General features: G+C 39.6%; 1 protein-coding gene across 7 annotated transcripts in view; it reads left to right on the top strand.

Moving 5' to 3' along the window:
- The window catches only part of ATM (Serine/Threonine-kinase ATM-like protein), a 103220-nt gene that overhangs the window by 62727 nt on the left and 14545 nt on the right, over positions 1–25948 (top strand). For all 7 annotated transcript variants that reach the window (XM_089148784.1, XM_089148782.1, XM_089148783.1 and 4 more), the window contains 18 exons: positions 4644–4761; positions 4886–5009; positions 8419–8562; positions 9726–9830; positions 11373–11420; positions 11526–11630; positions 11828–11914; positions 12641–12955; positions 13095–13210; positions 13786–13852; positions 13963–14037; positions 16792–16914; positions 18787–18951; positions 19036–19140; positions 22419–22570; positions 22853–23054; positions 23136–23183; positions 23287–23370. In XM_089148784.1, the coding sequence (XP_089004910.1) occupies positions 4644–4761; positions 4886–5009; positions 8419–8562; positions 9726–9830; positions 11373–11420; positions 11526–11630; positions 11828–11914; positions 12641–12955; positions 13095–13210; positions 13786–13852; positions 13963–14037; positions 16792–16914; positions 18787–18951; positions 19036–19140; positions 22419–22570; positions 22853–23054; positions 23136–23183; positions 23287–23370 (2183 nt within the window). The remainder of the gene's footprint in view (positions 1–4643; positions 4762–4885; positions 5010–8418; positions 8563–9725; positions 9831–11372; positions 11421–11525; positions 11631–11827; positions 11915–12640; positions 12956–13094; positions 13211–13785; positions 13853–13962; positions 14038–16791; positions 16915–18786; positions 18952–19035; positions 19141–22418; positions 22571–22852; positions 23055–23135; positions 23184–23286; positions 23371–25948) is intronic.

Here is a 25948-nt window from a genome sequence, read left to right as displayed (position 1 = left end):
CTAGGGGGGTTTAGGGTTATGGGCACGGAGGAGGTTTCAGGTTGAAATGGTGGAGAAGGATTTGGTGGGGGAAGGGAGCCAAACAGTAAGGTCACAAGGGGAGAGGGGGAGGGGAGAGGTGCCCAAACCTGTGTGAGGATAAGAAGGGGGTAGGGTTCTAGGGGCCATTTGAGGTGAAGGCTGACAAGGGGGTGTCTTTGGGTATACGGGAATCATAGATTGTGCGGGGACCAAAGTGGTTGTAGAGGATGCCCATCGGATGCCATAGATCAAACCAAAAGGAAGGAGCCTAAAGAGATGATGGTAGAAATGGCCGAGAGAGCACAAGGGCGAAGCAAGAGGATTTTCCTCCAGACCCATGAAGCGTTGGGGGGCATGGGAACAATCCAAAAGGAGTCTGACCGGAGAAGGTTCAAGTGGACCCAATTAACTCAAATGGAGTCATGCTTAGAGGCAGTTTTTTAGATGAGGTTGAGAAGGTATGCCACCTTAACATCAATGATCCGACAGATTCCCAGGCCTCCTTCAGAAGTTAGGCGACAAATAGTCGACCAATTGACGGGGTGGATGAAGCGTGAGGCTTCCCTACCTTTCCAAAGGAACGCAAAACAAGGATTCCATAGCATGGATGGTAGATTTGAGAATGGAGAAGATCCCGCACCAGTAGAGGTTGGAGGATTGGAGAACAAAACAAATGAGCACCACTCTACCGACAAAAGATAGAAGCTTGCCCTTCCTGAACTGAAGCTTCTTACGGATATGATCGAGCATTAGGAGACAGTGGTGGCGGGTAAGCCTACAAGGAATGAGAGGGAGGCTTTGGTAGACAACGGAAAAGGAGCCAGGCTTAAAGCCCAAGAGCTGGAGAAGGGAGGCTCGAAGATGGTTTAAGACTCCGGAGAGAAAGAGGGTGGATTTATCAAGGTTCACTCGGAGGCCAGAGAGGATTTAAAAAGCAAGAGGACCGAGAGGATGGAAGAGATGGCTTGATGATCCGCTTTAGAAAAAAGCATGAGATCATTGGCGAAGGCGAGATGGGTAAGATTTAGGGATTTGCACTTGGGGATGGGAGAGATGAGAAATTGATCGGTTTTGGATTGAAGGATATGGGAGAGGACCTCCAGAGCTATAAGGAAAAGGGAAAGGGGGAGAGGGGGCACCCTTGGCGAATGCCAACACGGGAAGAGAAGAAGCCCACAGGCGAGCCAATGACAAAGTTGTTTTTGAGTCTTGACTTTAGTTTTTATTTGACTTTTTTCTTATGCCCAGATTTCTTTATTCAATTGTATCTAGGATTGCTTGAGCATTCTTCTATAAAAATAAAGGAATTCCTGTCTGGCAATAGATATTCAACTTATTCTATCACTTAATAGTCTTTTCCATTCTCTTCTTGCCATCATCTGTCTCTCCTTTTCTTATATTTTATTTTTGGGTGGATGGATATTTGTCTTTGTTGTCCTCCCTTACCTTCTCTCTTTTCTTTTCTGTTGAAGTTATTACCCACTTACAAGTTTCTCTAGGTATCACCATATTGTTAAGGCGTCGCCTTATTTTTAGGCAATAAGGCGACCGCCTTGGGGTATGAGGCGTCGCCTCAAGTGCCTCGGTCGCCTTATACCCCCAAGGCATCCGCTTTTTTTTCTTCTTTTCTTCTTTTTTTAAATCACTTGAAAGATGCCAAATCGAAGGCATATATTGAATTACTTATCAAATTCCGATTGTAAATTATTTATTGTTTGAACCTATATGCATATTTATAATGACGCTACTTGTGATCAAATGTTAAAATAAAATAAAAACAAACAAAATCGAAAGAGAATAAGTTCTTGAGTCGAGTCTCACACTTTCACTCTCACTCGAATCCCTAATCTCGTTCTCTGTTCCTCTGTTCCTCTCTTCTTCTTTTCCATTCCCGCGACGACACTCTGGCAAGCAGTGGCCTACGACAGGCGACTTCTTCTCTTCCTTTCTTCCCTGCGACTTTTTATTTAGGACCTACTATGTGTGGTTTGTAGTATGTTGGATGACTTGAGGTAGGCTAATATTAATTTTTTATTATATAAGATATAGATAGATTTATAATGAATTAGAGTGTATGAGATGTACACTAAAAATTTCACTTAAAATGTCTCAAAAGCACCTCGTCGACTCATCGCCTCAACTAGCCTAAGCCGCCCCGCATCGCCTCGTCGCCGTGACAACTATGGGTGTCACATTTTCATTCTCATTCTAATTTGTGAAGCATGAGGATTGTTGGTAGAGGGTTCTAGATGCTCATTATGTCAATTGTAAATATCTAGTGATAAATTTGCCGACCCATAACAAAAATTGTGCCTATTCTGGTTATAATAGTTTCTGTAAATAGGAATGGAAAAACAGAAGGAAGAAGAAGGAGAAGAGCAGAGGTTTCTAACAGCCAAGGATATCTCACATTAGCTTGGGAGGCTCTCCAATGCTAAGTCTTATTGTTTATAGAGGCCCAGCAAGTATTACATCCAAAATAGCAAATAATATGGCAGAAAATATAGTGGAATAAAATAATGTCTCTGATTTAATCATTGGTCTGAAAATGCTGTTAGATACTCTTTTACTTCTGTAGTATCCGTTACATCATTGCCAAACATGACGATATCAACGTATATGATCAGAGCAACTATCCTATCTCATTCGTGAGGAACAAAACGAGTTGTCAGAGGAACATTATAAAACCACAAGAAAAAATGTTGGTACTGTAATTTCTCAAACCATGCCCTAGGGAACTGTTTCAGGCCATTGGTAGTGTTATTTAGAAGCTGATGAGTACTCACCGTTGAGCAATATAACCTGGAGGTTGCTCACCTATGCCTCTTCTTGCAACTTGCAAATCAGTTTATTGAAACACATTTTTATATCTAACTGAAATATAGTCCAACAGCTAGAGAAATGAGCTGGTGAACCTAATGCAATTGGGCAGTGGAGAGTCTCAAAGTAATCAACCCCATAGGCCTGCATATATCCGTTGGCAAATAAACAGGTTTTCAGCTGCTTGACAGAAGCATCATCAAGGTACCTATTAGTACAAGCCTATTGACACTTGATCAAGTCCTTACTAGGAAGTGAGTCTACCAAGCTCCAGGTATTATTGGTCAAAAGAGCGCCCACTTTGACATGCATAGTGGCTTTGAAGCAAGAGAATTGGAGAGCATCATTGTGATTTAAGAATAGGAATAGTAGTGATGTAGGTCTCAAGACCTACGCCAAGAGGAAGGCCATAAACACTTGGCTTGCTGACCTGCAGCACAAGGAACTTGAGCAGGCCTAGACATGGTTTCTTTTTCCTTTAATTTTTTTTTCTCAGCATTTATTTCAGCAGCAGTCATGTAAATACTGCCACTTCAAGGTTTTAAAGTTAATGGGCCACCTGCCTTTTAGCTAGTTAGCTCCGTTTTAAGTGTTCTTTTTATTTTCATTCAAAGAATGTACTAATCAGCCCACTAGTAGGCTGGTTAAAGGCGTTATAGATGATGCTGGGTTTGGTAAGAAGTTCGAGACAGGCTGGGAGTAGGTAGGGTTGTTGAAGTTATTTTAGGATTCCTTTAAGGCTCCATACAATTCCTGCCCCTCTTACCTAAAAAATGGGAATTTAAAGTCTCACTTGTGGGCAGAGAAATTCATTCTCTGATTAATTTATTTTTATCAAGCATATTTCTGTTTTGTCTTTCTCAAGTCAAGTCATCGATTGGGCTGCTTGGTAAGGAACCTTCAAGCATCTTCATTGAAGGTTCAGCCCAAGCCTGATCCTTAATTTGCTGTGGATCTCAGCCATCTTCTTCGTCAATCCTATAAGGATTTCTCATCAAGTACAGCTTGAGGTCAGCGCCCCCATCCCCCTCCTTTCCCCTTACGTATGTTTGTTTCCACTGTTAAACCTGCAGCTGCAGAACTGAGGCTTCTTCCTGAATTTTTTCAAAACCTATATCTCATCATCCACCTAACCGAATTCTTCTTCTTCCATGAAAATCATCCCTACCATAATCATAATCCCTCCATTAGGTTGAAAGCACAGCCCCATCTGGACCCTCAATCCCCATTGACTCTCCATTCCTAAATTTCAATCCCTATTCTTTAGGACTTAACCAGTCTCAAATTTTAATCAGACCATATTTCTTTTTTTATCAATCCTAACCCTAAAGCCACAACCCCAACAAACCCTCCCCATCATCCTAAGGGTTCACCCTCTGCCTTGATTGAATTCTGTCATGGCTAGTTCTATTGTGATCTTGGAAGTATTGCTGCCATTTTCCAGTAAAAGTTCTGCATTAAGTAGATAGAGACAATGTAAAGTGATGAGCAGAAGGTGGAAGATAAGACCCAAAAAATAGCTGATCTACAGGATACACAACAGTAAATTGTTCAGTACTGGAACATGCACATTTTTGCACTGTTTTCTAGTCTTTGGGTTTTCTAACCAAGAAGTTTGTCGAAACTGCATGGCCAATAGCATAGAAGATTTGCAAACTAATTCTCAATTCACTCAAATTTATCATTCCATCAAATATTTCTTACGGCTGAGTTACTCTGTTGGGAAACTCTTCTGTCTCCATGAAGCTCAGTTTTGTTGTTTTTTTGCTTAGTTTTTGAATTCCATTTATTGCCATTTACAGATGAGGCTATTTCTTTGAAGGATTCTTCTGTCTGGACAACACATGGAAAAACATATGATGCCTGGTTATGTCCACTTGTTTACTCGCTTATTTGTTATAGCAATGATATGATTCTAAGGTATGAATGCACACCCCCATGTGACTAATTTTCCCCCCTAGCACTTGACACATTTGTATTCAGTCATTATCTAACTTTATTTGTTGATAGCAAGTTCCTTAAAAAGTTTTACGTGGACTTTCAGGTTATGTCAGGGTATAGTATTGTTGAAGTCTGAAGTTGCTGAGCTGCTGATGCCAAATGTTCTTGCAAATCTGGCTGGAAGGAAGGATCTTAGTATTGATCTTTGCAAATTGATTTCTTCACAGGTCCCCCCCCCCCTTTTTGCCTGTCTAATGAGTACCTTTTCAGTTTCTTATATGGGCCAGTGCAACTTTCTGCCTATTTGATCAGAATCTGTTTGTTTTTCCCCTATTTATTTTTATTGTTGTTTGACTTGCTTCTTCTCCAGTCAGCCTTATTTAAACCTTACATAGTGAATTCATTTACTGTCATAGTGTGTCCGCTTAATGCTGTTTGGGGCATTCAATGGGGTAACTGTTGCAGCAGTAGTAGTGAGGACTCTTATGTCACCATTGTTGTAGTTGAGAAATCCGGGCCTGTATGGTGTAGTACAGCCAATACCCAAGAGGAAAACTAAGCCTATGATTGTGCTTGCATGAACAGCTGAACAAATGAAGAAGAAGGGAGAATTAAGAAAATAATCAACACAAGAAATTATTGAAGCTTCCTACTGAAAAGCTTAAGCACATTAATGGAGTCCCCCCCCCCCTCTCCAAGAGTACGCCCAACATTGTGTCCTTTGTTAATGAATATGGGATTGCACCTAGCACCGCCCCTATGTGTTGCCCTTTTTTTGGATGGTCAAAATCAATCATGTGGTAGTTACTCTAGGGTGGACAAAGTGATGGTGCTTTGGAACCATTTTAAAGCTTCATACTTAATAGCTTAAGATAACTAGTGATTCCTCTCAAGTTTTGGCCCGAGCTGTAGGTCTTGGTTACTTAATGCAGGACTATTGGGAACATAAATCATACTTAAAAGGATACTTGTCAAGGCATCAACTAGGCGTCTAGTGGCCTTGCATGCCTTGTTTAAGGCCCCCTTAAACCTTTTCCATCACAACCATGTTTGAAGTTTGATGCAAACTCACTATTGAAGTATTAGAATCATCCTTTAAAGCAATTATAAACTTCCCAATCATCCGATATGTGCCACAGTCCTCCTATCTCTATTGGTGCAGAATCGAGGGAATCTTCTTGATTCCCAAATCTACCATCTGTGCCATGGAGTCTTTATTATGTGCCTTCCTTTGAAAAGGGCAGGAAGCCATGCATTTCATCCACCCAGTCAGTTGGTCTTCCATCTGTCGCCCTACCTCTGAAGGTGGCTTGGAATTCGTCGAATCACTAATGTTAATATAGCTTGCCTTCTCAAACTTATTTGAAAAATTGCTGCAAAGCATGATTCTATATGGGTTAGGTGGGTCTACTCTTTGCATCTTCGCTCGGATTCCCTTTGGACTATCCCTATGCCCTCCAATCCCTCTTGGGTCTAGAGGAAAATTCTCTTGCTGCGCCCCTGCGCCGTCTCCGCTATCTCTACTTTCATCTCCTCCGGCTCCACCACCTCCTTCTGGCTTTATCCGTGGCATCCGATGTGCATTCTTTATAACCTCTTTGGTCCCCGTACTATCTATGGTTCCCGTATCCCTAAAACCACCTTCTTGTCTCAAATAGATCCTGAGTCCCTTCCCCCCTCCCCATTCTCACACAGGTTTGGGAATCCCTCCCCCCAATCTCTAACTCCTCTAGAGATTTCATTGTTTGGCTCCCTTCTCCCACCAAAACCTTCACCACCTCATCTGCCTAAAATCTCTTTTGATCCCATGGCCCTAAGCTCCCCTGGCTCCCTTTGGTTTGGTTCAAAGGCTTCATTCCCCGCCATTCCCTTACCCTTTGGAGAGCCCTTAACCTCGCCCTCCCAACCCAATCGTTCTTTATTGGTTGCCATATCCCTGCTAACCCCAATTGCATTCTTTGCTAGAACGGTTTGGAGAACCTTGAGTACCTTTTCTTTTCTTGCCCCTTCTTCAGATCTATCTGGGGAAAAGCCCTAGCTTCCATTTGGCCCCAGTTGAGGCGACTCTATGGGTTTTTTCGAGATTGGTCTTGGATTTTGAGAAATTTTTCAGGCTCTTCCATTTGCGATCGGATTGGTAAGCTAGTCTACTGTGCCTTGATCCATCACCTATGGTGGGAGCGCAATCTTAAGAGATGGACTTCCAAATCCCATTCTATAGATAGGATTTGGAATGCCATCTATCTTGATGTTTCCTCTAGGCTATTGGCTATCCCCCATCCCCCTGGGGTCTTAATTCTCCTCTTTGGCCTTCTACTTAAAGGCCTTGTTCTTTTGTTTTCTTTTGTTTAATATATTTTTTATTCATCCAAAAACAAACAAAATTGAAGTACAATGACATTGATCTAGTACACAAAAAGCAAAAGTATGTCATTCAGTAACACCTTCTTCTACCTAAGTAGGGTCTGCCACATCGATCCTTGCCTTCCGATCAACTCTATTTGAAGCCATACTAGATACAAGGTCTAAGTTGAGCATATCCTTTCTTTGCCCCTAGTTCTTCTAATTCCTTTGATCTGGATGAAATGGCTTCCCCGTCAAGGGCTTTTAAAGGCTTCATTTGAATGGGGCATGGCACCTCCATCAACTTTTCGTCTCAGACCGGTTATAATATGATCATTTTTTATCTTATCTTTCTAAGTTTTGCCACTCATCCAACTTAACATCCTCATTTCTGCTATACTAAGTTATCTATGTGATGTTTCTTAATAGTCCAACTGCACCGTAAATTATAGTTGGTTGTAGTTGTATAATGATCATATAGAAATTTCCTTTGAGCTTTAAAGGAATAAGTCGATCACATTGGATGCCGAATGCACTCCACCTCATCATTTGTCCGATCACAATCATAGTTACATACTAGACATTCCGTCTTTGTTCTACTTATCATGGTTGTCAACTACTTAGTTTGAAGCCTTCTAATTGCAAAGTTGCTCTCCATGATTTTAACTTGGTACTGATCCCTACTTTTGTCTCATTTACCAAAACAATGTCATCAGCTCATTAACCAAAGATATTCAAGGTGAGGTTCCTTGGTGTATGCTTTTGCTGATGAGTTAACTCTTAACTCATAACCTTTAATGTAATATTACATATCCAGATCAGATTACTTTCTAATTTAATTCAATTCATATATTACTCCCGATATCCGAGACCAAATTTTTGGATTGGCTGTCCTACTCGTTCCAGTTTTGGTATGATTATGATTTTGTGCATTTTTGTTGCCTTGTATGTGTTGCTTTTGTTATTATTACATGAGGCCTAATGGGCCTGCCAAAGGCTTTGTTCATGTTTACATCAAGATATCTTATTCCATAGTCATACCTTAATGTTCAGGACCAATTGTAAGAACTTTAGGCTATATTTGATGCTTCTTGCTTTTAGTGGGCATTGATCACTGATTGAGTGCTTAGCTTCATCTTACATCAATTGGCATGCACTAGTGTTCATTTACAACTTGTCGTACAGTTCAGTAATGTATGAGACTGGTTGGTTGAAGGAAAACTATGCTGTTGTATTTCTTCAGTAGAACTGGTAGGCACAATGGTCTCTGATGTATTTCCACTATATGTACAGGTCAGGGAAAATGTTTTGATTGAGTCTAATGACTTGATCAAATCAGTTCAGGTCACATTGGATGCACTAAATGAGCTCCGATTATGCAATGTCATGGAGAGGGCTAGCTCAACATCAGTACTGCTCAAGCGAGATTATACAAAGGTGATGTCATAATAGAGGATTAACACACTGAGTCACACACGCACACACATAATTTGTACTCCCCACCCTTGTCTCACTTGAGTTGTCCTGGTATCTCTGTGAACCCCATGCTTTCAAACTGCTTATTCATTCCTTGGTACAGAAACTGCCACAAACCTAGGCTAGTAGGTCCTGTTCTCAAAGATATCTCCCACTAGATCAAGTTTTAACCTTTGTTCTCCCGTTTCTTGTAATGATTCTCTCCCCAAGCTGCTTGAGGACTTGTCTGTTTGTTTTAGACAGTTGTTAACTTTCACAGTTTTAGGAAAGGCCAGGCCAGCGGTCTCGCTATTCCTGCTGATCAGGCTATGCAAGCTAATCACGCAATCCAGCTTCTCCAGCAAACCCCAGAATGTTCGCTAATCCTGCTAGCCTTTTTCGCAAATCTCATCCAATCCAGGAAGCGACGTTGCTTCTTTATAGATAGATAGCCCATTTATTTGAGATTTGAGTCGGGAGCCAAAGCGAGCCTTTGGCTCGCAATTAATAGGTTGGCGCACGCCTTACTCTTGCTAACTCCTAGAATTTTTGGTAAGAATGGGAATTTGGTGGAAGGACTTTCTTCTTGGTTTAGAGTTGGGCTAAAAGCCTTTCATTGGGCTTGAGGTGGGTTCTTTGACTTGGCTTAACTTTCTACACGAGCACTGGATCTATGAATACCAGTTCTACTTTTTGGAGTCATCTGGCCTTCAATTGTATATTGGGATGATGTAGATACTGGTATTGTTGAAAAAGTCTCTGTTAAACATGATGGTTCATCTCTGCCCATCAAACATGATTACCAGATATACGGAATGCAAGTTGCAATTTGGTAACAACACATGTAGTTTCTCATACTCTGCCTCCCCTTCTGATCACCCCTCTCACTTGCACTTAACATCATTTTTTTGGCCATTAATGCTTTTAGCCTGATAACTTGCTTTGGAGTCAATGCTTCATTTTGCCTTCCACTTCTATTTTCACTACGTATCTTCTCATGACCTAAAAAAGAAGTGTTGCCTGAAAGCATGAGGATGAACCATCTTCTATGACACTATATAACCTTTCAAGTCACTGTTTTTGAGGTTTGTGTGGAGATTTTTTTGTTTTTCCTGCTAAAAAATCCTTTTAAAATGGTTGTGCAGCCTGGTAGGTCTTCTGGTTATAGCTCGAGATCTCGTTCCTCATCTGAGAAAGTAAAAGATGCCACACCAGGTGCAATGGCAATGTCGACCTTGTCATGGGAAAAGGTGTAGATTCTAGTAAAGGGTGATTTGAGCTCCTATTTTTAATATATTTCTTCATTTTCTGTTACCGTATCCTTATCATTGGTTTTATTTGATGCCGTTAATTTTCCTGATGTTTTAGTAATGATTTCTATTGTGATAGTTTCACAAAATGTTTCCATTTGCATCTAGACAATAACGGTAAATGCATCCAATGTTTTCTTGGAGAAGTTCCTGAGTTTTCAATCGTATAATATCCAATTTTCTTTGTTACATTGTTATGGGTGACCCACATTCTATTACCTGATTTGAAGATTGATTGGCACTGACATATTTTGGTGGGTGACCCGAATTACTTGTTTTCTACGATCTGTGATGGAAACCAATGGCATCTGGTCGACCCATTTACTCGATTGGAGCTCTATATATATGTACCTCACTTTCTATTGAAGAGTCAATATGGGATTTGGGGATTCTCACCTTAGGGTTTTGGGTGAGAGTTTGCAATTCCATTTTGGGTGTTTTTGAGAGATCTTCATTGTAATCTTCTTCTATGCATGGTGAAAGTTCATCATCTTTGCCCATGGATGTAGCACATCACATTTTGTATAAGCTTTGTTAAATGTTGTTTTTCAACCAACTAGCCATGCCCATTTTTCCAGAATTTGAAGCTTATCTTGTTCATAGGATAACTCGAAGACGAAGAATCCGTTGTCCATCAGATTAGTTTCCTATGCTTTTTTATCTCCCCTTCTTCTTTCTTTCTTTCTTGGAGGGATGCATCATCTTTAATAGCTATGTTAGTGAAGGATTTTCAGTTGTACTCCTATGTTCCTCACCTAATGGAACCTTTGGAAATGTGTCGTAAGCATAGTTCAAGGTCTCATGAACAAGGATCCAAATCTCAGTTGTGTATGTCATGTTCTATAAGTTTGCATGTTCACTCCTTCAGTGTATCGGGTTTCAAAATTTGGGTTGAGTTGGAACTCATATCTCGTTTTGTGTATGTCATGTTCTATAAGTTTGCATGTTCACTCCTTCAGTGTATCGGTTTCAAAATTAGGGTTGAGTTGGAACTCATTTATACATTCATTTTCTCACTACCTAAGGCCACCATTGAGTTTTGAAGGCTTAAAATTTGGTAAGTACCAAATTCCAGCCCAAATTGAGACTTGACGCCCAACAAGATGACCCTCGAGTTGGGTCAAGTTGACCTCGGATTTTTTTACCAGATCTCAGACGTGAGATTTCAGTTTTTTGAGGGACCAAGATCCCTGTCCTTGAACTAGAGGGATATCTCTTGTTCCTATTAGATGCAAGGCTTATTTGTGGACCTTTGAAATGTCAAAAACTGGACTTACCTAAGTTGGTTTGTTTTCAGCCTTAGAAATGTCTAAAGGCTAACCTGGTTTATTTTCAGGCTCAAGCTTTTTGCTGTTTTAGTTCCTTGCTTCTTCATTTTTAAATATTTGATCATTTTTCACTTTAAAATCAGTGGATGGGATTTGCAATTATCTCATTATTTTTAATCTCATTATTTTTAATGGCATGTTAAAATGTTTCTAGGTGTACTGGCTCTCGATTGATTATCTTGTTGTTGCAAAGTCAGCAGTTGTGAGTATTAGTCTTTCATTGTGCTTTTATGTAGATATATGTTTTCCCTAGTCAAGTTTTTACCCTTGATGAGCTCTCCTCAGCTTTGATTTATTAACTTGGCAGCACTGTGGCTCATACTTTACTGCTGTGATGTATGCTGAACATTGGTGTGAGGAACATTTCAACAGCCTCACACTGGGGAGCCCTGATTTCTCCCCGCTTGAACTGGTAATTATTTGAATTGTTGTATGGAGAATCTTAACGCTTTCTCTTGTTTATCTCATATCTTTGATTGAAAGCCAGTTCAATGGTTCAAGTTGTTACACATTATTAAAGGATTGTATGATTCATTGGTCAAACTACTATTTTTTCTTTCTTTACTTTTCAGCACAAGGAACAGTAACCATCTCTGTTTCTTTGCCCAGCTACCAGCTCATGTTGAAATGCTAGTTTCAGCAGTCACACAAATCAATGAACCTGACAGTTTATATGGGATCATCCAGTCACACAAGGTTAAATCACAATTCTATACAGTCTTTTCTGCATCTTATTTCATATTTTCATGGAAATAGTTGTGGATGAAACTTTGTTTTCTATAGATGGTTACTGTCTAATGGCAGAGCTAGATTTATGATTTTGTGGGGAACACGTGAGTTTGCTTGGGCAGTTCAATGCACATGTGTGTATCCTGGCCTAGGGGCACCCAGTGTGTAGGAGTTACATGATTCCAGTTCTAGAAGCTAAAAGATCCAGGGGCAGGCCTGAAATGACTACAGGAGAAGTTTCGAGGAAGGACTTTAATAGTCCAGTCTTGTTACAAGTATGATCATGAATGGAGCCTAGTGGAGAACAAGATCCATATAGCTGATCATTTTTATGAGATTCTTCTCACTTGTTGGACTGTGCCTTTCCCTCTTGCTTTTATTTTCCATCTTTTGTATTCCTCTCATCCCTTCTCCCATCTCTCCAGTATTTTTTCCCCTACCTTGTTTGGGACCATGTTGCTGATACGACTGAATTAGGATTATGCTGAGTTTGATTGATGTTGTGATCTTGAGGTGTCTATTGCCATGCGGACTAGAGGGTGTTCTAGTCCTTGTGGTTTTGTACTTGATGGTATTATATGGCGTCTGCTCTTCTAACCTTTTGCAGTCTCTTGTATTCTAACTTGCTATTTACTTAGCCACCTGAATGGATTTCTTATAGTTTCGCTGATCATACTTTCTACCTTTTAACAGTTAACATCTCAGATCACTACCCATGAACATGAGGGTAACTGGAGCAAGGCTCTTGAGTATTACGACTTGCAGATAAGATCTTTCCAAGGAGCACAAACAGATTGCATTTCAAAGAATTTGTCAAGAGAACAGTCAGCATCTCAACAACTTTCCTCTCCAAAATCTGATGGTGAGGACATGCAGAAGAAACCTTACATAGGGCTGATGAGGTCTTTGCAGCAAATAGGATGCACACATGTACTAGATTTGTATTGTCAAGGTTTGACTTCTCAAAAGTGCATGCCTCAGCATGATCCTGAATTTGCTGAATTACAGGTTTTTCGCATGTTCTGACTCTAAATATACTGTTTTGGTGTTTGGATAAAAATTACTAGGGACATAATAAACCCACCCATTTCTGATGTTGCTTATTTTTTGTTTTTGATTCTTTGTTGCCTTTGCTCCTCAAATTTAGTATGAAGCCGCTTGGCATGCTGGAAACTGGGACTTCTCTTTACTTAACACTGAAGCTAAATTGTCTCCTTCCAGATGGTGTATAAAGAATAACCATTTTAATGAAAATTTACACAGGTATTGTCCTGACTTGAGTTTCAGTATTAAATTTATGTTTATCCTAGTTGTGAATCTTCTTGCAGTACATTTATTTCTGGAACAGGAAGATATAGGATCCCTTTATTTATTTTATGTTGAAGTTAGATTTGTGATTTATCAAGATATGTCTGAAACTGGTAATAATTTAGTGCTTGCCAAGATGAATCTGAAACTGATGATCAATTTAAGGCTTGGTATGGTGGTACAGGCCCCAGTTTCCGTTTTTTATTAAGCGCTTTAGTTTTATTTTTTATTTTTTCCCCATCTTTTATTTTATTTCATATTTTATCCATGAGTGACTTTTTTTTCTAGCATTGGGGAGGGCAAATTTTGTAAGATTCTTGTCAACATGCTATAGCCAGAAATAATGTTTGTTAGTGGGGATTGGGGGAAACTTAACTTTCACCTGAAGAAATCCTATTGAATTACTACATATAAAACATATCCATAGTTGCTTTGTTATTTGAACCCTGAGCTAATGGCTTATTGTTTACCATTTACTGACTTTTAGCTTGCACCTTATTTTCCTCTTCTTTTCGTTGTTGAAATATTAGCTGTTTGAGGGCTTTGCAAGAAGGAGACTTCAGTGAATTTCATATGAAGCTTAGAGATTCAAAGCAGGTGATGATAGTTGCTTTCATGTGCTATTATAGTTCAAAATCTTCCTTGACAATCTGTGATGGTACTTTGCCATTCATGTGACCTTTAACGTTAGATTTACATTCATACAGGAGCTTGTTCTGTCAATATGTCATGCAAGCAAGGAGAGTACTCAATACATCTATTCATCTATAGTTAAAATTCAGGTATACAAATTCTTATAAGCATTTGATACTTTATGGATCAACAGCGCGGTGAACTTAAGTGAGGACTTATTACTTGCCAGCACTTGGGGCTTGCAATCTGGAATAGACAAATTGTTGGGCAAGCCTTGGGATGCCCCAAGTGAAAACAACATTAGCCAACTTACCTGTGTTAGATGCACCAGCAATGTGGAGTGATTATTTTATGCATGGTTCCTTTAAAAAAAATTCATATGGAAACCAACCTCGCCCCTTCTATCCTATCGTCTTCATGGCTCGTGCCCTTCACCACCTCCTGTCCCCCTTCTCCCCCTCACTAGTTAGTAGCTCCTCTTCTCTATTGTCAGGCATCAAGCTCGCTCGTTGGCCAGCCAAACTGCTTCTAGGGGAGGGTCTTCCCTCTATTCTATGACCGTTCCATTGTCGACACCTCAGGGCCTCACTTTGCCCTACTAGTCTGCTTGTGAGTTAAGGAACAAAAAGTGGCAGAAGCATGCTTGGCCATTTTATTGGTAGCCGTCCTTCCACCAACATGGTTATACTCTCCTCATTGAAAGAATATAAATTGAAGGGGATTGTAGACATTTGCCTTGAACAGTGAATTCTGTGACTTAAGATTCTAAGAAATGATGGTAAGGCTCGTATCCGTCAGCATAAACTTAGGAATGTTGGCAGGGTACTGATCCACCAACATGGTTACACTCTCCTCATTGGGGTTTGAAGTGTCTTTTGGGGCAGAGATTTACTGGTTAGCTATCTCAAGCCTTCTAAATATAGAGGTGGCCTCACATTTATGAAAAAGGAACTGTAATTGTGAGTTCCATTTAGGACCTTAAGTTTGGAATGGCTATGCTGGAAATGTTCGGTAAATGGTCTATAGTATACATCCTATATTCAATATTATGAATACATTAATGTTCAAACTTCAAACAAGTCTATTACATGGTGCATTACATATGTTCATGTTCATAGTCCAAGTTACAAAGTTCAAACCTTCACTCCCCTCCCAATCTTTCCTCGTTCATCGACACATCCAATCCTCCCTTCTTGGCATTCTTTGTAGTTCTGGTTTTGAGGATTCCCACCAGCTCTTCTTCACCTGCCCTTTCTCCGAAGAAGTCTGGCTCCTTGTTCTCTCCTCCATCTAGCATCATAGTTGATGCCCTCACTTTTTTTATGATGAGTGTCACTGGTTATATCTCAGATTCTTCAATCACTGATACTATCAGTAGATTGGTTTTTCGGGCTCCTATAACTCGCAGTTGGAGGAGCACAACCGGCATGGATGGACTTCCAAATTTTACCCTCATAACCTGATTTAGAAAGCCATCTGCAAAAATTTCAACTCAAAAATTTCTGCATCCACCCCCTCCCCCTTCTTGTATTCCCCCCTCCCCCAAGCTTTGGAGCTATTTCCATTTTTTATTAATTTCAAAAAGTAGCTTACATGATTAATTTAAAGGGCAAAGTTACAACTGAAAAGTGAAGACTCACAGATTTCAAGTCATAGTGATCAAAAGATTCAAAACCCCTCACTGGCAAATTCAACAAACACTCAGTAAAATTGAGACAAGTTCTGTATACTCAGTCAAGTTTGAGGATTTATATAATGGTGTTGGGTATAGATTTTTGTTCGAACTGTACTTTGGTCAAGTTTTATGCTTTTGTCTTCCTATCTTCAATCTTATCTCAATAGGTTGAAAATGCAAGATATCTTCCGTGTTCTTGTACTATACTTACCCCTCATTGAAGTTTCCCTCAACCTGCAACACTTCTCTTCCATACATCTTCATCTTGACCCAATCGATATCCTCCTAAAACCCTCCCCCAGGAAAATGGACTAGTTTCTAGTCCTACCCATTTGTCAGTGAACTCAACTAATCCCCAACCCATTCCCTTGTCACTGGATGGACCCACCACTGCTCTTCACATTGAAACCATGCTCTTCTCTGTAACTGATTCACACTACCTTATGTAGCCCTAGATTTGAAGGGATCGGATCAACTAGGGGTCGGTGAACCAGCCAATTCAAATAAGCCAAAACTGGTGGTGGGCTCAATCAAGAGTTATGGTTAGGTTAATGGTGGGGGGTATGTCATGTTAATGTGGAGTAGAATATAAATTTGATGTTATCACTAATTCAGGTTGTTGCATCTGGACATTTTTAAGAGTTCCTAGTAGAAATAGGGCTGAAGGGTAAAAGGGTTATTGCAAACAATCTTGTATTAGTTCTTTGTGTTTATCTTTTCCTCCTCCTGCTCAGGTTTCCCTTGTACCCTTTCTCCATTTTCTTCATCCCAGAAGTAAACAAGGTTGAAATGTGGTTTTCAAGTTGTCTGTTTCCAGTTTGGAAGCCAGAGCTGATCAACATATTTTGAGTTAGATGCCAAAGCTGATCAACATGTTTTTCATTTGACTGTGGATAGATGCAGAGTGTTTGGCACCAGTCAAGTCAAATTGTTATATTTAGGTCAGTTGTTTGGTAATAGTTCAGATTCTTCAGAAGCCTGAGCTGATCACGGTTTCATATTAACAAGGGGTAGATGCAGAGTGGTTGCCATTTTTCAGCACTTAAGTCAGATTGTTACATATCCATCAAATGGTGTACACCTTTTCTTATGATAAATCCAATGGCTAGTCCTGTGTTGGAAATTCTGTTTCATTAGAAAAAAGGCTCACCATTTGGATTATAATGATATTTCCATTTTTCTCTGCAACTGTTGTCTAAACTTATGGTACAGCATCAATCTTTTGCAGATTTTGGACCATCTTGGAATGGCTTGGAATTTACGTTGGAAATCGTCTCCATATGAGATGATTAAATACCACCAGGAGAAGCACAAGATTTTCTCTGAACCTCTTACCCCTTCCCTTGCTGAGGTTTTTTTTCTTTTAACTACTCTATCTGCCATTATTGATATAAATATTTTCACAAGTCTGTACTCATAAAATCATTTGGTTTCTTTGGCCTGTTACTGTTACTGGACCTTTTTTGTTTTGACAACCTTGAATGCTTATGGAAATATTTTTAGTTTTAGGGGCATGTGTTATTCATTGACGAGGAAGAAAATGGAGTGCGTACTGCTCAACAATCTTTAACCCAAATTCTAAAAGGAACTCTCTTTAGTGCCAAAATACCAACTACCTTGGGAAAGTAAGGCATTGAGCCAAACCAAGAAAATGGAACCGGACTTGTTTGGAGAACAGATGGAACAAGAAGGATGCTCAACGGATCCATTTCGTCAAAAACTTGTTATGTTATCTCAAAGTTCTTGGATGCATAAACAGAGACCAGAAATTATATCCTTTGTTAATTTTTTGATGTTCCATAAATCCGTTTTTTCAGATGATTTCTGAGGCAGATAGAATCATTGTTCTGTTTTACGTGAAAGAAGGGGCAGTTGAGGGGGTGACCTTAGACCTGAATCTGCAGGGTTACTCATCTTCGTAACACCTGTTATCTTGAATATGAAACAGCAGAGCAACCAAGCACCAACTCCAAGGTTTCCAAATCAACCCAATCTCTGCCAATCGAAACCCTTCAAATTTTTCTACCCATCATGAACTAGTCAGCACGCCAAGAATCACATACAAGAACACTAAGCTGCATGATTATACATAACACGGGTGTAAATCCAAGATAATATTTTTATAACTTTTTTAAACTGGTCATCTGATGTGTTTATGTGGTCAGACAAAAATATGGTAACGGTATTAGCTTTCAAACCTTGATTAGTAGTGGGAGTGCATGATACTGAAGCATGATGTGAATGGTATTCCACATGAAGCATATTGACAATGATCACTTGTGTCTGTTTTTGAGTTATTTTCGTGGGCTTGGTTGGTGTTGGATGAGTACCCTGTTGCAGTTATGAGGCTTGAATTTGATTTTACCAGTTGGTGTAAAAGGGCATTCTGTGGAAGCATGTTGTGAGTCACTGCATGGAGGTGATTGATCAGTTATATCTGTTTTGAGTTATTTTATGGGCTTGTTTGGTGTTGGATGGGTTCCCTATTGCGTATGGGAGTTAAATCATTAGAATATTAGTATGTTGAAATTGGAGTACTAGATAAATATCTAATACAAGGCGCTGGAGTAGGTAGATAGATAACTCATCCATTTTGTCATCTCTGCTCCACTCATGTCAGATTGATCAAACCCCTTTTATCTCTGGATCCCCCCTTAATCGGAAACCTTACTCATTTTTTATTTTTGCTGTACTCACTCACAGATTGATCACTCTCCGTTTATGTATTGATCTCCACTGTACTCACATTCAGATGGCTGAAACCTTGCATCCTTTTTTATCCTACTTAACTCGCTTACAGATTGATGTAGATTTGTATCTTTTTTTACACCTGTTTCAGTAGTCTTATTGCTATTTTGCTCTGATTTTTTTTTTTCCGTTCCACATGCTGAATCCTAGAATATTTGCAGAAACCCACTTGCAATCACATTATTTGTAACTATCTCTTTCAATTATGTCATCCTTTTTTATCCTACTTAACTCGCTTACAGATTGATGTAGATTTGTATATTTTTTTACACCTGTTTCAGTAGTCTTATTGCTATTTTGCTCTGCTTTTTTTTTTCTGCATGGTGAATCCTAGAATGTATTTGCAGAAACCCACTTGCAATCACATTATTTGTATTGTATTTTACTCTCTTTGAATTATGTAATATTTTAAAATTATTTTCTTATTTTGTGATTATCAATTATGTATTTCTGATCCTTTCCTTCTTCTTATCAGTTAGAGTGGCTCAACACAAATTGGAGTTGCATTTTGAGACAAACGCAATTGCATACAAATTTGTTGGAACCGTTCATAGCATTCCGGCGTGTTTTACTTCAGGTTCTTGGTAACAACGATTGCACAGTACAACACCTTTTGCAGTCAGCTTCCATTCTTCGTAAGGTTGTCATCCTGATACCACAATGGAGATTCTGCAATCCAAAATAGTATAATATTTATGATATCTATTTGTGTCATGCAACACAGGGATCCAGGTTTTCTCTAGCTGCTGCAGCTTTGCAAGAATTCAAATTCCTCAGTGCTGGGACTGAAAGACAACATGCTACTTCATATATATGTTGCCTTGGGAGGGTATTAAATTTCATTGTTTCAATTCAAATTCATAACTGTGACACCGAAGTTCCACTTCATTTAAGAGCATAACACGGTTCCAAAAAACTCATCTCTTACGTAGAAATGCAGAACTGAATGGCACCTTAATGTATATCTCCTGAATTGATTGTCTGAGTGAAAAAATGGAGTAGAAACCGTTTCTGGATAGCAGCGTCTCTCACAAAATAGTAATCAATCTCAGTTAGTTTAGTCCATTTGTGGAAAACCAGGTTGCTGGAAATATGTATAGCAGTCTATTATCACAATGTATCTCCATTAGCTCAGCGACTGGGTATCCTACTCTTCGGAGTGGGACTTTCAGCTACTAATGTATCATAGACCTGGAGAGGGTTTTCTAATCTAAATATGGGAGCTTTCTAATTGCTGGTAGGTCTAGGCACGATTTAGGGTTTCCAGGGAAGAAGCTGAGATGGGGTTTCGCTAAGGTTTTAATGGATGATTGGGACTGGAAATTGAATTGACAGATTTGGTGTTGGGAAAATCGATGAGGAAAGGAGACTCAGGGTTGATATTTGGAGGATCAGAAGAGCAGGGTTTGGGGAATGATTTAGCTTTCTCATTTATTGATGAACAGCCAATTGAATACTTAAGGGTATCGTTTAGCTTCCAGAAAATGATGTAGCCCTATATTGAAATGGTTCAGCTAGGGGCTAGCTTTCCAAGGTCTCAACTAAAAAAGTAAGCATTTAGGGTTTTAAGATTTTTGGGTATTTGATTCGAATCTTTGTTATCAAGGTCTGCCCAAGCGCTGAGTTGCGTTTTTCACAAGCAAGATTTCAGCCTCTTTATCACCTAGGTGCTGCTGTTTGTCTCCTTGTGCACCGTATTGCCACCTAGGCGCTAAAGCGGTCACTTTCTGATATTTTTACCGTAACTTTTTTGACAATGGATGGGGTGAAAATGATCTTGATATCCTGATGGTCAGGAAGATCGTGCGAAAAAACTTCAACTACCCCTTCCTTGAAGAGTGACATAGGGCCTCTAGGATCAGAAAAGTTGAGAATAATTGACAAACACAATTGTGGATGGAATCAAACTCAGCATCAAGAGGAGATTGAAATGTTGGAGTGAGCCGCTTCATCTCTTTGGAACAAGGTTGAAAGCTCAGGTTGGTGTTGGAAGGATTAGTGATGTAAGTAGGCCAAACCACCCCCACCCCACCCACCGCACAAAAAAAAAAAAAAGGGAAGAACCCTTAATTAGACCCAGGGGTATTTTGGTAATTTTCTCAAAGCTGTGACAATTAGGTATGGGTCCCATCGAGTCCAGGATGTTGTCTGAACCTTAGCTATTTTTGTTTATTTTTTTGAGTAGTATTATGCCATTTATTCAAGAGTCCTAGTTTAGGTGAGATTCCCAGAGATGTTGGGATCCCACAATCTGGGTCTGGTTTAATCTCCTTATTGTTAGGACTCCATATCAATTTTTAGAATTTCGATTGGAGTAGTTGTGGAGTCTTCTTGTTTGAGTCAAAGTCTTAGCAAAGAGTAGTTGAGTTAGTTTTGGATAAGCCAATTAAAGTTCTAGTTGGTTTTCCAACTTATAGTCCTTTTCGATTTTGTTCACTGAGGCTATAAATAAAGCCTTCCAACCATGTAATCTTCAAGTTGAAATTGATTAATAGGATTTTGGTTTTGAGGCAAACAAGGTTGTGGTCTCTTGGGAGGGCCATGGCAGATTTAGGGAGTTCTCTTCTTCATTTTCAGCGAGTGTTTTCAATTCTAGCAACCATTCAACAAAACCAGCAATCTTTTTTTTTATCTGTAAGTAAGTACTGCATCCCCCCCCCCCCCCCCAACCCTATCCCTAGCCTTCCCTCATCCATTGCTTCTTTTCTATTTTCTTGAATTTTTGGATTTTTTTGGAGACCCAAAATTTCAAGGTCGGATCTACACCAATCCAACCGTTAGATCTGTCCTAAACTTAACAAACTTCATCTCCCCCCCCCCCCAAGTGACCTTGTATCCTAATTTGGCCCCATTCTAACTGTCCAATTTCAAGTTATAATTAAATTCTTGAATTTTCGTTCCTCCTAAGACCCTAAAAACAAGAACTTTAATATCTTTTAATTTAGCCATCCAAACCCCATCAAACTTGGGGAGTCATATCCCTATATTAGTACCTACATTCCCTCCAAGTTCAACCCATTCCCACACCTTTAGACCCCAATTTCCCATCTCAAGGAATTTATCCCATCTAGGTTATTGGTGACCTAATTCTCTCCAATTCAATTCCAAAACCTATCCCTCCAGAATCCCATCCCATCCCAGCTTGGTTATTGTTTGGGTAATACAACCTAAGATTGCTGGTTTACAAAGGAGAGGATCCTGGAGTAGCTCAAATTTTAGGGAAATATTTGCACATCTCAAAACCCTAAAATCTGGGTTACTTCAATTAGTAGACCAGCAACAACCATCAAGCAGTCCGACCCACTTGGTCAGGGCAACCACCAGCATAAATTGTTGGTGGATGATAGCGCTAGCAGAGTAGCAGTAAGGAACATGACATAGATGATTGATGTTGTTAAAAGCCAGAGAAGATGTATCTAGAAGACGGGAAGGACCTTAGGACCCCAGTCGAGAGAATTTGAGTGCGGAGAAATATGAAACGAACACGCTTTAACAACTCAGAAGATTGAGGAGTATTGGTGTCCAAAGTAACCCGACCCCATGTCTGCCAATGTCATGCCCCAATGAGCCACTAAGAAATCCTAAGTGTAGTCTAAGATATGATTAGAAACAACTCCTGATCCGAGTTTAACTTCACTCCCAGAATGACACTCCACTTCTTCAGATAGTGTTTTCTCCTGGAAGAACGTCTCCATAATAGGCTGGGAAGGGGAGGGGTGTGAACTTGCCGTATCTACATCATGAAAATGATGATCAGTGTTGAGAACGAAGTGAGGGAGAGCTAATAAAAATATACTGTTGTTGAAGTCCAAGGAGACATAAAATTTTAATTTCTTTTCAGAGTTGCCTTTCCACAGCACTCCTTTATAGACCCCATAATCGAAGTCATTGTGCTGTCCTAAACCCTTAATGTTAAAAAGTTGTGTGGTCAATGGACTCTCCTTTTCTTCTTTATGATAATTTATTTAGAAGTTTATATATTTTGCGTCAACCACCATGGTTACAAATGTTGCAGTATGCCTATTTACGACTCTTCAATGTTACTGCATCTTCAGTGAAGGGAAATTTAGTCTTTTATTGATTATCCACTACTCTGTTTCGTGATAGCTTGAAGAAGCCAAACTGTTACGAGCCCAAGGTCAACATGAGATGGCTATCAATCTTGCAAGATATATTTTAGAGCATTATAATTTGGATGGAGAAGCATCAAATATATATCGCTTGGTTGGCAAATGGCTGGCAGAAACCCGATCTAGCAAGTAAGTTGTACATATTCTTTTTATTTGATTTGATAAAAGTGACATAAGGTGACACTAGGCATCCAGCCACATGTTGGTGGAAGGGTGCCTCTAGGATTCTTGTTGCTTGAAGCGAAGTCCATGGGCTACCTAGATGCCATGTCTAACTTCAATAACGACATTAAGTACTCTGTCTCTTTCTGATAATAATTTTGAGCTCCAGAAGCTTTGGTCTCTTTCTGATAATAATTATGAGCTCCAGAAGCTTTGTTTTCTCATCCCTACTCTATGATGACCTTGCAGCTCAAGAACTATTTTGGATCAGTACCTAAAACATGCAGTGGAGCTGATGGAGTGCAATGATAAAAATGACAAAAAGCTCATCACAAGGCAGTGCCGAACACATTTCCATCTTGCACACTACACTGATGCTTTATTTAGAAGTTATGAAGAAAGGCTTAATTCAAATGAGTGGCAAGCAGCAATGCGGTTGAGGAGACATAAGGTATCTTTTGCAAGGATCTAATGGTTATAGTATTATAACGTTTTAGGGTTACAGGTACATTCTAACGACAAAATGGTACAGACAAAAGAGTTTGAAGCTCTCAAGAGGCGGCTGAAGAGTTCAACAAAGGCAAGTGCCACCAATTGAACTCATTTTCATGGCCCATAACCGAGCATTATTTCCTATGGAAGAACTGCTTCTTCATTGGCTGTCTTTTTATTATGCTTGTTAGGGTGAGAAGATTGACTATTCAGCAAAGATACTAGAACTGCAGAAACAGCTTACCATAGACAAAGAGGAAGCTGAGCGATTGCAGGTGTATTTCAATTAGTTTTCAGCAATCAAGTTTTTCTTATCAACTGTGTTTGTAATCTGTATGTGCCGAGCTGTATTGATCTGTAGTGAGACATATTGACTAATACATAACAATGTGTATCAATACTCTCGTAGAATCTTTAATGCATGTATCAGACTGTACCAAGCCCACTGGTATGCAACAGTTTTTGGTCTGCATCAACCTATGACCAGAATTTGTCACATCCTAATCCCTGTCCCATGCTGCACCTCATATTTGACAAGTTGGATGAGTGAGGAGTTGAGTTCCTTGACAACGATTGATGCCATCTACAGCCAATGTCTTTTTTAAGTCATTTTTACAAGCTTAGTGTCATAACATCAATATGCCAAGGGCATTTTGGTTATTTAGTAAGGTTGGTACTCACTGTTTTGTTTGGTATATCTACAGTCCTTTAGATACTGTTTAATTAAAAGCCATAAGACACTGTCCATGTCCCGTTTTTATGTATCATACTATCAATTTGATAGAAATACTTGGTAATCTTTATGGCAAGTGGACACGTCAATGTATCCAGCACCATCTTCAATGCAATGCATAATTTATTTACTGCTTTTCACTGCAATAGGAGTCCAAAGGAGTTTTCTATTGTATAAGATATCTGATAACATGAACTTCAGTTCAAGAAGCTAATGTATTTCCCCACCACAGAGTTTTGGGTAATTTTGTGTGAGAAGTGCCAATTAGGATTTTGATTGAAGTCAATTGAAGTTACTCTAGTTTGAGGTGCTAGGTAAATTCCATATACCAATTCCAGTTCAAAACAACTCATTTGAAGCCAATGCATTATTTTTTTCATGCAGACCCACCCTAATATGTGTTGGATGCCTGATGCAGTTCAGAAGGAGAAGCCCTGCAACAAACGAGGCATAAGTTAGGACACACTAGGTCAAGAATGGACCAATCGGCTATGTTTTGAGTGGCCAATGGGATCCATGAGTCATGGACTGATTGTTTGGGGGTTTGAATTGCAACAGCCCAAGTCTAAGAACTAGATGGGATTAGAATTAGTTTCTTTTTAGTAGTGCCTAGAAGGGTTGGATAGAAATGCTACAACAGTACAATCCATCTGTAGGTTTTATTTTGTTAAGTCCTAGAGGAGCTCCTATTTTGAAGAAAACTTAAGTTGTAAGAGATTCTTCATACCATACAGAGGGGTTTTGATGTAACCACGGATCTAGGGTTAAGGGTAAAGCTGTAATTTCCTAAGAGTGTGGCTGCCCAGGAAATTCCAGCAAAGAGATGAAATTTCTAGGGTTTCAGAGGGTAATTTTCACACTTCAATTCAGTGTGTGAACAGGGTTGGGGATAATTGCAGAATTCTGGTTTTAGGGTTTAGAGAGGTTCGGCCAGCGTAGGATTGGGTTCTAATTCTAACTATGCTGGTTCTGTGATTCAGAACTAGGGTTCAGGGATTTAGCAGGGTTAAGGGGGGGTTCTGGGTGTTTCTAGGGTTAGCAAGAGGGGAGGGGACTTGGGATGCTACGGTGGAAGGGGGAGGGTACTGTAGGGTTGCCCAGGGAAGGGGAAGGGTGGGGAAGGTTGCTGAACTCATTTGATGGCTTGGGAATCAATTGCTTGGCTGTTTGAAGGCTTTGATGATGCTTGAGCTCTTCTAGATTGATGAAGAAGAAGAGAAATCTTCCACAAAATACTCAACCAAGGCCTACCCAATAAGGAAAACCTATTACTTAACTCAATCAATTCAATTAATCATCAAAATAACATTGCATAAAAGGCTATTTATAGACTAAAATAATAGACTCTGACTCCAATTGGGATCTCCTTACTGATAGGGTCCCATTACGTATAGGACTGGACTCTTAATAAGAAAGTAACTTCTAATGGATAAGATATGAAATCTTATCTCAACTACTACTTAGTACTCTTTCAAACACAACTTCAACTCACAATAAAATACTCCAAGCAAATCCTAAACAAACTCAAATTGACCTAAAAATTTCCAAATTAAAATTCAAAGGTAAATTAATGGCTAAATTGCCCAAAATACCCGTCCCATAGAGGGTTTGGCCAACCTATAGAGGCTTCTTGGAGCCATCCTGTGGGCCCCATTTGTACATTCGGCTGGGGAGGTCTTTGTGTTCACATCAGGTTTCCTATTTTGCTTTATTTGCTGAGATTATGAATTAGTGGGAGGGAGGGGACCATACATATCCTAAATGTGAATGAAATTTAGTCATGAGCTTTTATGAGTTCTGTAAGTTGGAATATACAGTTGGAATTCCAACTCCAGATCATTCCATTAGATATGGGACTCCCATCTCATTTGATATTAGAAAACATTTATCCACAAAGCTGAAACATTTATTAACTCTCCTAGGAATAGACATGTTGTATCTTCTTGGAATCTCCCCTTCCAGCTCCTTTGAAGGTGTGTTGTAATTGCCTTTTTTTCTTCTCTTGTATTTTGCTTCCCCTCTGGGGACTGTTTCTCTTTGGTAGGGAATTTTTTATTCACCCCAAAAAAAGGGATTAAGAGTATCATTCTGCGGCTGCTCTGCTATGAGATACAGTAGGG

Source organism: Hakea prostrata, chromosome 3 (genome assembly GCF_041222555.1).
Source record: "Hakea prostrata isolate BN-2017 chromosome 3, UWA_Hpros_2, whole genome shotgun sequence".
NCBI classification, from domain to species: domain Eukaryota; kingdom Viridiplantae; phylum Streptophyta; class Magnoliopsida; order Proteales; family Proteaceae; genus Hakea; species Hakea prostrata.
This window is presented reverse-complemented; position numbering and strand designations above follow the sequence as displayed.